The following is a 15306-nucleotide window of genomic DNA, read 5'->3' on the forward strand; positions in this document are numbered from 1 at the left end:
TGACTGAGGAGGTCTGAGGCTGGGAGAGCTCCCTGACTTGGAGGAGTCACCTGAGCCAGAGGGGGCCCTTAAGAGAGCAATGGGAGGGGCTCAGAGAAGGAAGGGGAGGCCAGGGAGACCCTCCTTTAAGCAGAAGGGGTGAGACAGGGAGATGATATGAGCTGACTGGAGTGGGTCATGACCTTGGAAGGAAAACGGACCCCCTGGGGCTCCTCACAGGCTCTGCCAAGTGTGGTGACGACTGACCTGGGGTCACCGGGGCAGTCACCCTCTGGCTCAGGCTGAGCCCTGCAAGGGGCTCAGTGTCAGTACTGACTGGGCCCCACACTCACTCCTCGTTCTGGGTCTGGAAGCCAAGCGGCTTGGAGCACAGTGGGTTCTCAATAGTGGGTGCTGGGTGGGCACATCCCTGTGTCTGCAGGGCTGTGAGGGTGCCTGCCCCACCCCTCTGCTGACCCATCTGATATGCTGTTTCCTTCCTGAAACAGGAAGGAAGTGCTCCCTCGAGTGCACTGTCAAGAGGGCAGGGTGGAGGCTGCTGGGATTGCATTTCAGGCTTTCACTTTCAGATCGTGTAGGAGCCAGAGAAGGGTGAATGCATTTTTAAGAGAAAATTTGGAGGATCCTCAGGATCCCACCCCTGGTGAGACACCCCTCAATGAATGCCTAAGTCTGCCTGTCTACTCTCTTGGCAGACATCTTCTCTGAGCCATGAGGCCTCCTTGGCACCCAGCAGGACTCCTTAGCAGCTAACAGCAGGTGTTAACTCTGTAAGAAGATTTGGGGAAGCACTGAAACTTCTCAAGTTCGAAGGGACGCCCTAGAAGCCCCACCATTTCAAAGCAGGTATGTCAGTTTTGAAGACATGTTTCTTTTAAGAAAAGTGGGGAGCAGCTGACTGTAAGGAGGGGTTGAGAATGTAGTGGGGCTTGGGTGGGATGGGAGGTGGCACAGGTAATGGCCCAGCTCTAAGAGGACCAGTACAACCTCACTGAAGATTGTACTTCACTTATTTTAATAATGTGTCTAATACTTCCTGGGGCAGGACCCTGTTCTCGAATTTTAGGTTGTGACTCTTCCAATATAATTCATGTAATTCTCATTCCAAACTTACTTGGGAGATGCTGATACTATTTCCATTTTTCTTTGGGGGAATTGAGGCAGGAAGGTTAAGAGACTTGATGGAGATGGTCACACAGAGAATGGCTGAGTCTAGAGATGACCTCAGAGTCAGCCCTAGAATCTGCCCTCTCAGGACCAATGTTTGCCTCCCCCAGCCCCCACAGTATGTGGTTTGAGGGTTTGTTCTCTGAGCAGGACTCATTTCATTTCTCTGCTGCTCTGTCTCACTGGGTTGCCAACCCAGAGGCAGAAATCCCCACAGAGTTAGAGAGGAGGAGGTAGAAGCCCTCAGTAGGTATCTGACCCGGCTCCTGCTGTGTTTGGGGCAGGAACTTGTCCTTGTCCTGGCAGGAGAGCTAGGAAGGGACTTCAGGCAAGCTGAAAAAGCAGACAGAGCAGGACAGGGGCTTATGGGGGGGACCCTAACCCCTTGGGGACAGTGTCATGTGTCCTGAGACTTCTCCTGGAGGTTTTTTTTTTCCTGGGGGACCTGGGTCTGGGCCTCTGTCCTTGGGAGTAACTGGGTGATGATGGGGAGGGGAGGGCAGTTTGCACCCCAGACTCAGGTGCTGGGAATGAGGGGCCTGGTGTTCTGAGCAAGTGGGTCTAGGGTGTGGATTCCACACTGTATGAAGGGAAGGGGGCATGTTTTTCTCCAATAAACCTCACGGTCTAGCAGCACAGAGGCTCAGAAGCCCTGAGAGGAGCCAGGTCTGTCCTCCTTGGTCTCAGGGCCTAAGGGGTCACCAGGAAGGGCCCTGCTCCTGCTGGTGGGGGTCCCTAGGCCCTGCTCCCCGCTGAGTCCAGAGCTCCTGCCTGTGCTGCTCCTCTGTGTGGGCCTGGCTGCCTCCTGCCCTGTCTCTCCCCAGCCCTGAGGAGATGGCGCCCTGCTCCTGCCCCAGTTCTGTGCTCTGCCTCCTCCCCTCCCTGATGCTCCTCCTCCAGCTGCCACCCAGGGGGGCCCCAGGTGAGTGTGTCCCTCCCTGTCCTGTGTCTCCCTCTGGTGGGGGTGGGTGGGGCCCAGGGGCTCTGGGAACTTCTCCTTCAGGAATTGCCTTTGTTCGTTTGTCTTAGCATAATGTCTTCAAGTTCCAGCTATGTTGTTTAAATGGAATTATTTTACTTATTTAAAAAAAAAATCAGTGGGCCTCGCTGGTGGTACAAGGGGTTAAGTCTCAGCATTATCAAGTTATCACCAGCCACTGCAGTAGGAATTTCATCCCTGGCAGGGAGCTGATCCACATATTGTAGCAGACCTCTCCTGTCTTGTAGTTGCTCCCCTCAGCAGTTTGTTCCAGTAGATCTGCCTGTTCTGCTCCCCACTCTGTCTCTGGTGAATCCCCTCATTCCCTGCACTTCTGGCTTATATCTCAGCTCTTGTGTGCATACTTAAATAAAAATAAATCTTTAAAAAATGTGAGTACTATTTTATTCTGTGTATGTATATATGTAACGTTAGTATATTTCTTTGAATGTATCTCTGTTCCTGTCTCTCTCTTCAAATTGTGGAGTATCCATTATGCTTGTGTTGCCTTGCCTCATAGATTTGGTTAGTTCTTCCAGTTTTTCTTCATTTTTCTCCTATTCGGTCCATTGTTCATTATTGCTGTCAGGTCACTGATTTGATCTTTCATTTGGTCTATTTGTTATAGGACAGGGAGAGGGGCATAGGGCAGGGAGAGGGGCAGCCCAAACCCCGCAAACCTGCCTGTTCTAAATGGGTTCTGCCATCCGCCGCATCAACACAAAACATATGAGACTTTAATGGGAAGGAACTTTAATAAAACTAGGAAACAATACAGGTAAGGCAAAGAGTCTAGTTTCTAAATGAAGCACCCAAAGTTACCCGTCCCCTCGTGGGTAAAAGTCCATCCATATGGGATTGGCCCAGAGCAAGGCCCCAAAGCCTGCCCCAAGTCTAAAGCATCTTCCAGTGGGGACCCACAGAAAAGGGTCAGAAACAACCAGACAAGCCCAGAAGGAAAAGAGCAAAATCAACATCAAGATAAAAGCTGCTATTGTCACCTCCCCACGGGTCTCACCCACATCTGTGTCAGCCAGTCCATGACCAAAAGACAAACGCAGTTTCTTCACATGTCTCTAGGCTCCATGTGCCTCCTCCAGGTCTCCTGGCTCCATCTTGCTTCCTTTCTCAGTCTCTTCTGCAGCTTCTTCTCTTCCTGCTCAGCTCCGCCCTCCCTTGTGTGGGGCAGGGAACCTGAAACCTCCCCCTTTCCTGGGGACCACCCTATTACATATTCTGCTCCAATAGCTTCTCCAGGAGTGAGTAGCTTCTCTGTTGATCTTTTTACAGCCCCATCTCTGTGATTTTAATTTAAGACTTCAATTTCTGTTTCTTTTTACTCATTTTATTTTCCAGGTCATTTATTGTTCTAAATTTTGTTTTTCTCTTTAATTCACTTTTCTGTGTTTTCTCCATTTCTTTGACTTTCTGTATTACGGCAATTTGAACTCTACTTGATAGTAAGATACGATCTTCCATATCTTCGTAGTTGCATACGGCAGAGTTGGTCTAGTCTTGTGAATTCATATTCCCTTGAGATCTCAAGTTTCTGGCACTTATTTTGCTGCTTTAAATTTCCTATTTTTGAAAAACAGCATCTATAGTGGTAACTTAGAGAGTTGAACTACTTCTAACTTTCCATCAGGTGACCCTGTTGTGTGTTTAGATTTGTAACTTATGTAGGACTAGAGACCTGATCCTTGAGATGCTGAGTCAGAGACCGTGGGGACTGAAGTCATCCAGCCTCTGATGCGGGTGCTCTGGCTCGGGCGTGTGAGCTCATGTTTGTGGCACCTCTGACACCCGCCTCTCTCAGTTTAGCCCTGAGACTCTCCCTGTGCACACTGTCTCTGAGCTTCAGGAGGGCAGGGCCAGTTCTGAGGAGGGAGTGAGAGTGCTTCCAGCACTGTCTCCTGTTGCTTCACTGGGGACCTTGTTAGCTTGGAGGGCCCTCACTCTCAGCTCTCCCTGCCCAGGGTCACATGCCTGGTTGAGTGACCACCACAGCATGTGCTGCAGCCTCCCCCACCCTGACCACAGCCTCCAGGTGTCTTCTCTGCCTAACTCTTGGTCAGTGAAGCATGACTCTCCTCTGTGTCCCTTTTGTTGCTGTCTGCCTGGTGACTGCTATGTAAGAGCATCCAGTTTTGTCACAAGCCTGGTGTTATCTGGGTGCCCTGTCCACTCATTCACATTAATGATCCTCTGTGCAATGAAACTGATTTCCCCAGACACCTTCTTAGTCCCCCAAAAACTCTTTGGAAATGTGCGTTCTTGTGTCATCCCAATCGGCTGCATCAGACCTGGGGTAGGGTCCCCACATTTTACTATTTCAAGCCCTCCTGGAGATTGTGATGCTGAAAATGAGAACCATGGAGCTAGAGTTTGTGATGGAAGGTCCTGCTATCAGATACACTAGTGAATGAGGGAGCATCTTTGACATTATTTCTGGACCACAAGTGTAGTTGGACACAAGTGCGGTTGGGAGATCTTTCCAGATTCAGAACTGTCACTGTTAATCCTCATGTCAGCTGTCTGTTCATAGACACCTTCCCTCAGCCTGCCAGGGCCTCCCCTAGTGATGGTGTGTGTTCCCTGAGATAACTGTGTCTCTTACCCTTTCTAACTCTCATATCTGTGTTCACAGAGAGGTTCCATGTATTTGGCTCCCCAGACCCTATTGTGGCAGAGCTGGGCAAGGACGCCACACTGCCCTGCTTCCTGGACCCAGCAATGAGTGCAGAGAACATGGAGTTGAGGTGGTTCCGGTCCAATGTCTTGGAGTCAGTGTTCATCTATCAAGACGGACAGGAACGACATGAGGAGCTGATGGCCCAGTACGCAGGGCGGACCTCACTAGTGCGGAAATTCCTCAGCAAGGGGAGGCTGCTGTGCGTATCCGCAAGGTCCAGGTGTCTGACAATGGGCTGTACACCTGCAGCTTCATCAACGGAGTCTTCAGTGACCAAGCCAGCTTGGAGCTGCAGGTGGCGGGTTGGTAACATGGTTAAATATCTCAGAGTCCTGAAGTTTTGGAACTGGGGAGAAAAAAAAGGGAATTCACTTTAGTTTATCATATCATTTATGAGTAAGAAAAGGCTTATTAATTCATGTTTTATGAAATGTAAACATATAGGGTACCTGCTACATGTCTGGTCCCGTTCTAAAGTCTTAGATACAAAAGCAAAGTTTTCACTCTGTGAGTTTATATTTGTAGTGGGAGAGAGAGCAATCGTAATCAATAAGCAGGGCATAAATGACATTTGGAAGTGAAAAGTGGTGAGGACAGGAAGCTAAATGGAGCAGGGAGATGACTCAGCAATGTGGGGCTGGGGCTAAGGCAAGGTTGCAGTAATAAGTAGCAGCTCAGGCTAGTGCCATGGGAGCAAAGACTCCAGGGAAGGGGGAATACAGCTGAGTAGATATCTGATGTGTGGGTGTTCCTTTCTCCTCAGTTTATAGACAGATAATTAATATGTATCATATGTAATGTGAGGCATACCAATAATGACTGATTTATATATACAGTGAAGTGATGGCCACAATAGGTTAAATACCATCTGTCTGCTATTATAGGTTATAAAAAGAAAGAAAAAGAAGCAAAAAGGTGAAAATTACCTCATTGTGAAAAAAATTCTTTGGAGTTTGTCCTTTATCAACTTCTCCACACATCACAGAGAATGTTGGCTACAGGCATGTTGTACATTACAGGGAAGGGAATTCCTACATGGAGTCACAGCCCATGTGAATGACCTGGGGCGAGCGTGTGTTTGGTGTGTGATCTGCTCACATGGAGTCCTCATGGCTGGTGGGAGAGAGTGAGGAGCAGGGTGTTGTGAGGTGACAATACTGTCATAAAAAAATGTGGTGAGTACATGGCAGAGATGTGAATCAAGGGTGGCTGATTAGTGCCACCAAAGGTAATCAGAAAAACCTCCATATGATATAGATATTTGAGCTGGGTCATCATTTGATCTAACAGGGTTCTATAAAACCCCTCAGAACAGATGAAGAAAGGACGATGGAGTCCGCGGAGTCTGGTGACTGTGGACAGCTGCTATGTAACAAAGAACCACAGAAAAAAAAATCTCTCAATGGCCTGTAGTAATGGAATTGTATTCATATGGGCTGGTGGGGACTTCAGCTCACCTGGCATGAAATTGACTACTCTCCACTGAACTTACTCCTATACCTGCCCCACCTGGCTCTCATCTTCCCTCCACAGGTGTGGGCTCTGCCCCCCAAGTGCACATCACAGGGCCAAAGGAGGACGGGGTGCGGGCGGTGTGCATGACTTCGGGCTGGTTCCCGGAGCCCCAGGTGCAGTGGAGAGACCCCCGTGGGGAGCAGTTCCTGGAGTTCTCCAAGGTCCAGGCCCAGGACACTGAGGGGCTGTTCAGCGTGGAGTCTGCTCTGGTGGTGAGAGACAGCTCTGTGGGGAGCGTGACCTGTTCTATCCTCAACCCCATCCTGCATCAGGAGAAGGCCATGGCCATTATCATCCCAGGTCAGTGCATCGCCCTCTTCATCATTCCCTGCGGGTGCAGGGGGCCAGCACATCCAGGGGTACTGGGCTGGGCTGTCCTGGGCTGTGTCCTGATGGGGTGTTTGTGGGGGGCTCTGTCTGCAGAGCCCTTCTTCCCCTGGGCCTCTCCCTGGAAGCCGGCTTTCCTGGTGATCCTGACCTTGCTGCTGCTCCTGCTCCTGGGGGCTGCCTGCTACACCCAGAGAGAACATTCCACACAGATGCGGGAGCTGCAGGAACAGGGGAATCTGTGCCAGGCTAAGGAGGAGGACACACAGACCAAGGAGGAGGCCCTGAAGGACACAGGTAAGGCAGGGCAGGGGCCAGGCTGGTGAGTGTGGTAGTGGGTGCTGAGAGGGACAAGCTGACACCAGAGCCAGAGCCCAGGTTCCCTCTGCAAGGAGATCAGAGCAGGTGCTCTGTCCCAGAGGGGACAGTGGATCTTGGAGGCTCATGTTGGTCTGAAGGTGGAAATTCTAGGACACAGAGAGATTCATTTTTGTGTCTTCTCTAGGCACAAATTTTGTTCTTAGCAACAATTAATGCTTATATTTTTAATTCTCTTTCAGATGAACTCCAGGCAACTCTAGGTAAGCTCTGTTCTCCCTCCTGAACTCTCTGTGTCCCCTTCATGGGAAACATTCTGGTTCTTAGCTCACCTGTGTCCTCTGTTGTCTTTCAGACCAGAGGAAGGCAGCTTACCTGGCTGGTGAGTGATGCTCCAGGGGTCCTGGGTCCCTGTCCCCTCTGTGCCCAGGGGTCCCTCCCCTTGGCTGTCTAAGCACAGACATGTCGACCCTTCCCTGGGTGGAAAGTGGGAGCTGGTGGGAGGCAGGACCCTGCTCCGTGGGCTCCCGAGATCTGGGTGCTCTTTTCCCCCCATTCTTGGGGTCCTGGTGTGGTGGTGACCCTTGGATTCTCCTGCATCCTGGTCTCATTCCAGCCCTAACTTTCCCACCATGGTGCTGGCTTTCTAGTCCTCAATGCATCTGGTTCTTGGTCAGCACCTGGAAGTGAAGCAGCTGCTCTGGGATTTGATGAGTAAATGGACTCTTGAAGTTTAGGAGTGTGACCTCCTCCTGCCCTTTCTCCCCAAACAACCCCAAGGAAAGTCTGTTCTCTCTGCTCCTAAAGATGCTGATCAGTGGTGCTGGGAGAGGATGGGGTGACCTTGCATGGGAGGGAGTGGGGGGACTTTCCCTCTCCCAGAGAGTTTTTATCACTAGAAATACTGCATTTGGAGCTTGTGTGATGTCCATGTTGTGTTTTCATTTCATCTTCCCATTAATTTCCAAGAAATACTGAATGTAATAATTTTGGAATAGCATGCATGTTAAAAATATCTTCCCATATACTGTTTTTGATCCTGTGTAGCAACACTGAGTAGCAGGTGAAGCAGGAGCTTTGAAGGCTGTGGGGCCCAGAGCCGCTCAGTGACTTGCCCAAAGTCCCACAGCAGCAGCAGGCAGGGCTGGGTCAGTCTGTCCTGCAGGCTCCTGACCTGAGCCAGGGGATTTCCCACCACCCCCTGCTGTCTGCACTGGGCAGGGCATCATGACCTCTCAGCGTCTCCCCTCCACCCCCCAGAGAGTCTCACCTTCAGAACAGAGATTGACCAGGGCCTGTGGGTCACATGAGCAGCTGGTTATGCTGAGGTCTCACCTGTGTGTTCCCTTTCAGCCTGGAGGAAGGCCCAGCTGTACGCAGGTGAGTGGCCTGAGGGTCCTGGGACTCCCTCCCAGTGTCCTATCTGCCCCATCTCTATCAGGGACCCCACCAGGAAGGACCTGGAGTCCCTGGTCTTCCTTCACTCTAGAGCCTCCATGTGAGAAATGTAGGGCACCCTCTGAGCCCTTGTCACCTGGTCCTTCCTGTGGGTGAGGACAGTGGGGGTCAATGTGAGGAGAGGCTGAAGCAGATACAAGTGTGTGCTTCATGATTTGCTGATCTTTGGAAAATTCCAGATATCCTACTTCCTGCTTTGGAGTCAGGTCTTGCTAAGGGGTCCTGGTTATGGATCCTTCTGGATCCAACATCCCAGTCTTATTTTGGTTCTAGTTTTTGTTTCCTGTTTCCTCTTGATTCTCTGTCTTCTCATGCATGCTCTGATTCATGTCCAAGCTGAATTTTTCTTCTAATCCTTGTGGGTGCTGAGGAATAGTTATTTAGGGTTGGTGTTCTGAGTCTGGGTCAGAGCTACTGGGGTGTTTATGATTCTTGGGCAGGGGCTTGTGAAGGTTCTGAAATTACTGTAGGATCTAGTTTGTGTGTTTGTGTTTGTGTACTTTAGGTGTCTTTATAACAAGATAAACAATGTATGATTTTCAGAGCCATAATCTTTTTAAGGAGAATTCTGTCTGACAGTCTCATGGTTGCTATTATTTAGGTTGTTTTTTTTTTAAGAGGCAACTATGTAGACTGGAAAAGAACAAACCTAAAATGGTTATAATCCATTTCCAAAGAACAGGGGTGAAATTTGAAACAAAAGTCTGGATGGAGATAGAATGAGGAAGGAAGGAGAGGGGTGAGTGGGACAAGAGCCTACTAGAGGTTTTGGGCACAGTCACCAGTTTGAATTTGTTATGTGCGGACGCTGTGAAAGGCTTGGGAATGAAGCACAGTGGGTCTTTTGAAGTACTTCAGATAAAGTTACACTTTGAAAACCATTATTAAGGTGACCGTCTAATTGCAGTGTCCCTCACATGATCCACCCCAATGCCTCCAGAGCAGGGTCTGCATAGGTCCTGCAGGGAAGGTCAGAGATGCTGGTGAGGGGCGATCTGTGCCTCCTGAGCCTGAGTCACACGCCCTTTCCCTGGTTAGGGGTTTGTTTATGGTCCTGGACACAGACCTTGAGCCACAGAGAAGGGTCTGTAGGGGAGGGGCCTGGGACCAGGAGTATGAGCATCCTCCTGAGAGTCCCCCTGATACTCCTGGGGGCTCATTTCCACACAGTGAGGATCACAGAGTTGTCTTCACCATCATTCCAGCCTCTGCTGAGTTCATGTCTCATGCATTTTAACATAACCTTTCCTTTGGCATGCAAAAAGAATGATGTGTTTGAATGAAACACATTAATACACTAGAATCAACATTTTGATATTGACAGAATCACAGATGGATACATGTGTGATCTTGTATGATTTGTAAAATTTAACAAAAATTTTTCACTTTAAGTTTTGCTACAAAAATTAACTGACAAGTGCAGTCAGTGCACACAGTCCTGGGCATGTTGTGTCTCACATTAAATGCCACTTTGATTTTCTCTTTTTGTTCCTACTGCTCCTGTTCCTGTTCTCCTCCACGCCCTCTTTTTTTTTTATTGTTGTATGAAGAAGCATGGAGTAGAGCATTAGAGCTGGATGTCAACTAATGTCTCAGCAAAAACAAGTAAATTTAAAATCTCTCTTTTTTACAAAGAGGTCACATATATGCCACCCAGTCATTGCATGTGATCTTGGTTCATTTCTTTTCTTTTTTTTAAAGATTTATTTATTTATGCATACAAGAGCTGAGGTACAGGCCAGAGATGCTGGGGCGGGGGTTGGGCGGTGATGAGAGGATTCACCAGAGACAGAGTGGGAACAGAACAGGCAGTTTGACTGAAATACACTCCTGAGGGGAGCAGTGGGAAAGACAGGAGAGGTCTGCTGCACCATGTGGGTAGCTCCCTGGCTGGGGATCAAACTCATGCTGCAGAGGCAGCAGATTGCTTCATAGTGTGGTGCTTAAACCCTTGCACCACCAGGGAGGCCCTGATCTTGTTTCTTATCAAGATCTGTGATCTTGTTTCTTATCTGATCCTTTTCTTAGAGAAGGATCAGAAACAACCAGACAAGTCTGGGAGGAAAAGAGCAAAATCAAAATCAGGATGAAAAGTGCCATTGTCATGAGTCTCACCCATATCTGTGTCACCCAGTCCATGACCAAAAGGGAAGTGCAGCTTTTTCAGGTGTCTCTCTGCTCCATGTGAATCCTCCAGGTCTCTTTCTGGTTCTCCATCCTGATTCCTTCCTTTGCAGTCTCCTCTACAGCTTCTTCTACCTGCTCAGCAGGTAGAAGTGTGGGACAGGAAACCTGGAATCTCCCTTTTTCCTGGGGACCACACTGTTACACTCTGAGTGAACTTGTGCAGGTATGGTTGGTGTCACACATTTATACACCATGTGCACAAGAAGATGTTCCTTATTCCTATAAATGTGGATCCTGGATTCTCCTCTCTCCCCCTCTCTCCTCACATAGTTGGGAAACTCAGGCTCTCCCCTAATGGCCTCAGAGTCTTGCTGTGTCTGACCTGAGTATTGGGGAATGACCTGCTTCCTCCTGCCCGGGCAGGTGTGGGGTGGGGATGACATGGCCTTGGGGTGCTGTATGGGAGGGTCCTGTGCTCCCCTTTCATTCATTTCAGGGGTCTCTGGTCTATGAACCTGTGTGGCACATGCTGAGGGGGGCAGGGCACATCCCATCTGATCATTAGGACTTGTGGGTGACCCTCCCTCTCCAGCAGAGTCAGGGTCTGGGTCTATCTCTGGTCAGCAAATTAACAAACCTTCTGGCTCCTTCCTCCTGTCCCACATCCTTGTCCTACTCTCCTCACCTGCCCTTCCTTCCCTCCCTGCTCTCCAGGTACCTCTCTCTCCCTCTTTCTATTCCCAGAGCAGGTGACACTCCTGGAACCTCATCTCATGGGGGAGCCCCCGCATGGGGTCCTGGTGCTCCCTCCAGACCTCCCCTGCCAGGCCCTGCTCAGAGCTCCAGCTCTGAGCCCCAGAGCTGGAGCTGCTGCTGACACACATCACCATACCCTGGAGCAGCGTCACCCACACAGTTTATCATCTCACACACCTGAAGGGCAGACACCTGAGACCGCGTCCTGGGACTAACTCCAGGGTCTGGCAGCTCCTTCCTTTCAGGAGCCCCTTCCTCTCCCAGGGTCTCAGGCCCCCTGCATTGACTGGGGACCCTCGTCCTCTGTCTACACAGCCTGCCGTGCAGCTTCTTTATGGGCCTGCTGCCATCACCATGTGACTGTCTCTGAGCACAGGTGCGGGGTCATGGCTGTTAAGGCTCATATGATTGGTTCCCCCTGATGATACTCAGTAACATCCCTGTTTCCAGGTCCCATGTCTGTCCCACATGCAGGTTTCTCTTTCTTCTGTCAAGGACACACTTTTACAGGTTCATGGGATGAGGACATGGATACCTTTGAAGTCATTATTCTGCTTATACAGAGAGGTTTTACTTTGAAGCTTCCCTCTTTCTTGGCTCATCTTGAAGGAAACAGTTGTGTCAATCCAATGGTTTGTGTTCTTCTCTGTCTACAGGGATGGTTTTGTTTCCACCACACATGCACATGAAAATGAGGAAAGTTGTCACTAGTGTTTGATCCTCTCAGTGTGTGTCCATGTCCCTACTCTGCATGTCTCTCTCCTCCTAGAGCCCTCTCCACCCACTCCTGAGTGGGCAGGGCCCTCTGCTGAGTGTCCTTGAGTCTCCTCACTCATGGCACAGTCACCCCCACCTGCAGCTCAGCCCCATTGTGTCATTCTCTCTTTCTCTCTGCCCATCTCTCTCCCCTTGTTTGACAAACAGATTTATTCAAAAGCAATGGGGAGGGCCTCCCCGGTGGCGCAGCGGTTGAGCGCTGGGTTGCGAAGCTGCCCGTGACCTATGCGGCACCAGTTCGATCCCTGGCTGCTCCCCGGCCACCGGAGGAGGGTCCCACATGGTGCTCAGACCTCTCCTGCCGCCCGCTGCACCCCTCAGCAGTGTACTTCGGTCCTTCTGCCTGCTCTGCTCCCCGCTCTGGCTCTGGTGAATTCTCTCACTCTCCCGCGCTTCTGACTGTACCCAGTGCATTTATAAACAAAAAAAGAAACAAACAAACAACAAACAAACAAATAAATAAATAAATAAAACATGCCTCTATTAAAAAAAAAAAAAAGCAAAGGGGAAAACTCTGCCCACCAGCCCCCACGTCGCCAGGCTTCCTCAGGTCTTTGCTGCCCCAGGAGGCAGGAGCATTGGGCTGCCCACAGGCCTGGGCTGGTTATAGCTCTAAGTCCCGTGGCTCAGAGAGATGCAGCATGGCCAGGTCTGTTAGTTCTTCACAAGCACACGCAGTCCTGGGCGTTTCATCTCCATAGAACCTATTCAAGAAAACCTCGTTTCCAGGATGGGCCTGTGGCTGGTGACTTGAAAAGTGTAATTTGATGGTCCTATCTAGGTAAAGACCCTTCTGTTAAGTTGGTGTGCAGCCTCTCACCCCTGAGTATTAAACTTTTTGTCTTAAATCACGGGAAATTGGCAGCGTAACAACTGTGTGTGTGTGTGTGTGTGTGTGCGTGTGTATAAATCTAAAAGTTAAATGCATCCACTAAATGTTTCCAGATATTTTCCTCTGTGAACTCTGTATCACTTTTTAGTAGAAAACTAGGCACAGGCCCTGGTTGTGAGTATCTAGAGTCCCTCACATGACATGTGTGTCTCTTGCAGATTGGCGGAAGGAAAAGTTCCGGGCCTGTGAGTGACTCTTTTCTCTCTGGGGCTGCTCAGCTTCTGGCCTTTCCTTCTGTTCTATGTGTGGACACAGACTCTGCACCCTCCGTGGGGGTGGGGTGGGTGTAGCTATGATGTCACAGCTGGTCTGGGGGTAACTGGTCATGGGTGCTGAAGGGGCTTCTTAGTCCTAGGGGTCCTGGTGGGTCCCCAGGGATCCTGTGACGTATTTGATCCCCAATAATCTTATGGTTCCTTCTCTTGCTTGGGGGCTGTGGGCTTGGGTCACCAGGCTCTCATTTCAGGGAACATATCCCTCTCCCCATAAAGCTGAGTATCTGGGGTGAGGAGGTGTGTGACCTTTTTATGTCAGGCTGGCATATGGGTTCTCTCTCTGCAGGGCCTGTTACTCTGGATCCAGATTCTCACGATGATAAAATTGTCCTCTCTCATGACAAGAAGAGTCTGACTTTTCATCAGGATGGAATGGGAGGATTATGCAGTGTTTTGGGTCTTGAGGGCATCACATCAGGGCGCTGTTACTGGGAGGTAGAGTTCAGGAAAGAAGGCAGAATTGAGTTGGGATTGGGGGTCTGGAGGAAAGATGAGAAAACGAGATGCAATTTTCCGACCCCCCTGGATGGGTTCTGGGTTTTTTCCCTGTTCGAAGGTAATTCCCAAGCCCTTACTGACCCTCCTACTCCACTATCCCTTAGGGACTGTCCCCACAGGGTGGGGGTATTCCTGGACTATGATCAAGGGGACATCTCCTTCTATGACATGACTGATGGCTGCCACATCTTCTCCTTCCCTCCTGAGTCCTTCTCCGGGACCCTCTTTCCATACTTTCTCTTTTATACAGAAGAAGTGTCCCTGACCCTCTGCCCCCTGGATGCTGGGCTCCAGAAGCCCTCTGGGCTCATGAACAATCCTCCTTCGCTGGAGGAACCTGTGAATCCCCTAAGGGAGGGGATCCCCTCAGGCTCTGGCATGGATGGGGCTCCCCCAGGGCCTGAAGCCCCCCTCCTCCCCTGATATGGGGAGCCATGCTACTCATGTCATCTGACAGAAGTCCGGGCATGGGGCAGATTTCTGAAAAATCAGGAATCTCGTTAGCTAACTCCAAGATTATCCTCATTTGTTTATGGCTAATTTCTACCATTGCTAAAGTACACATTTAAAAAGTAAAACTGAAAATGATGTTTGATCAATTACTAAATAACCAATTTGATGGTGAGACACAGGGCAAGCTAGGGTAATTAGGCAGTTTTAGGGACAGTGCAGGAGGGGACCTCTGAAGAATTTAGGAAGGCTTCAGAAATAAGGACAACCAGAGGAATGTAACTAATTCCACCTGGAAAAACAAACATCTCAGGACCAAGGACAACATTGTTAACACTGGCCTTGGTTTCCTTCAGGTGATAAAGGGAGGTAGAGATTGGGGAAATGGAGAGTGGTTTAATTTATGGACAAATTAGAAGGGCAGCTGTTTAACTTCAATGCAGGGATGCCCATCCAGAAGACTGGGCCATAAAGATAAAGATCCAACAAATGGGGAAAGAGAAAGCTGTTAGATAAGGAATGTGAAGATCCCCCACTCAGTACCAAGATTAAATGAGACAGCCGAGAACTAACCAATCACAAAGAGACTGGTGGAGCTTTAGAATAATGAGGGAAAGAAGGTCTATATTCCCTGAGACACGACTCCACTTTGGCTTCCTTGCCCCTCCCTGCCCTGATATCATGGCCTGGGAGTCCCACTTTATTTCTGTTCTTTTTCTTCTGAATAAACGTTTTCTTTCTCTAAATAAACCTGCCTCTTCTTGCTTGCTTGCCTGTGCGTCTGCGAAGTTCCTGCTGCGGCTTCGTGAGACACCAACCCGTGGGGTCTAGTGGCTGGGGCTCAGCGCTGCCCTGCAGCCTGGGATCCGTTCCTGGCTGGGAGACTAGGCCTGACAATTCCGGTATCAATGGCAAATGGCACTACATGGTACAAATATTACATTTTTTGTAAAATTAGTTATTCTCTGCCAAAAGGCAGTAATTCAACATTCGGCCTTACATTAACAAGTAAAAAATCTTCTGGGAACAAAAGGCTGTAAATATCCCTTGGCCAAGTCTATAATATGGATATGTG

General features: G+C 49.6%; 1 protein-coding gene across 1 annotated transcript; it reads left to right on the top strand.

Annotated features, from left to right (window-relative positions):
- The first annotated feature begins 562 nt into the window (after window positions 1–562).
- On the top strand, window positions 563–14293 carry LOC119251376 (butyrophilin-like protein 1). The gene is given in 11 exon segments (XM_054698699.1): window positions 563–846; window positions 1992–2089; window positions 4794–5017; window positions 5020–5140; window positions 6372–6653; window positions 6777–6977; window positions 7241–7261; window positions 7354–7380; window positions 8352–8378; window positions 13167–13193; window positions 13570–14293. Coding segments are annotated over 10 exon segments (1653 nt in total). The 5' UTR covers window positions 563–846; window positions 1992–2001; the 3' UTR covers window positions 14205–14293.
- Window positions 14294–15306: the final 1013 nt, after the last annotated feature.

Source organism: Talpa occidentalis, unplaced genomic scaffold, assembly GCF_014898055.3.
Source record: "Talpa occidentalis isolate TD23 unplaced genomic scaffold, MPIMG_talOcc4v2.1 talOcc4.2, whole genome shotgun sequence".
NCBI lineage: Eukaryota > Metazoa > Chordata > Mammalia > Eulipotyphla > Talpidae > Talpa > Talpa occidentalis.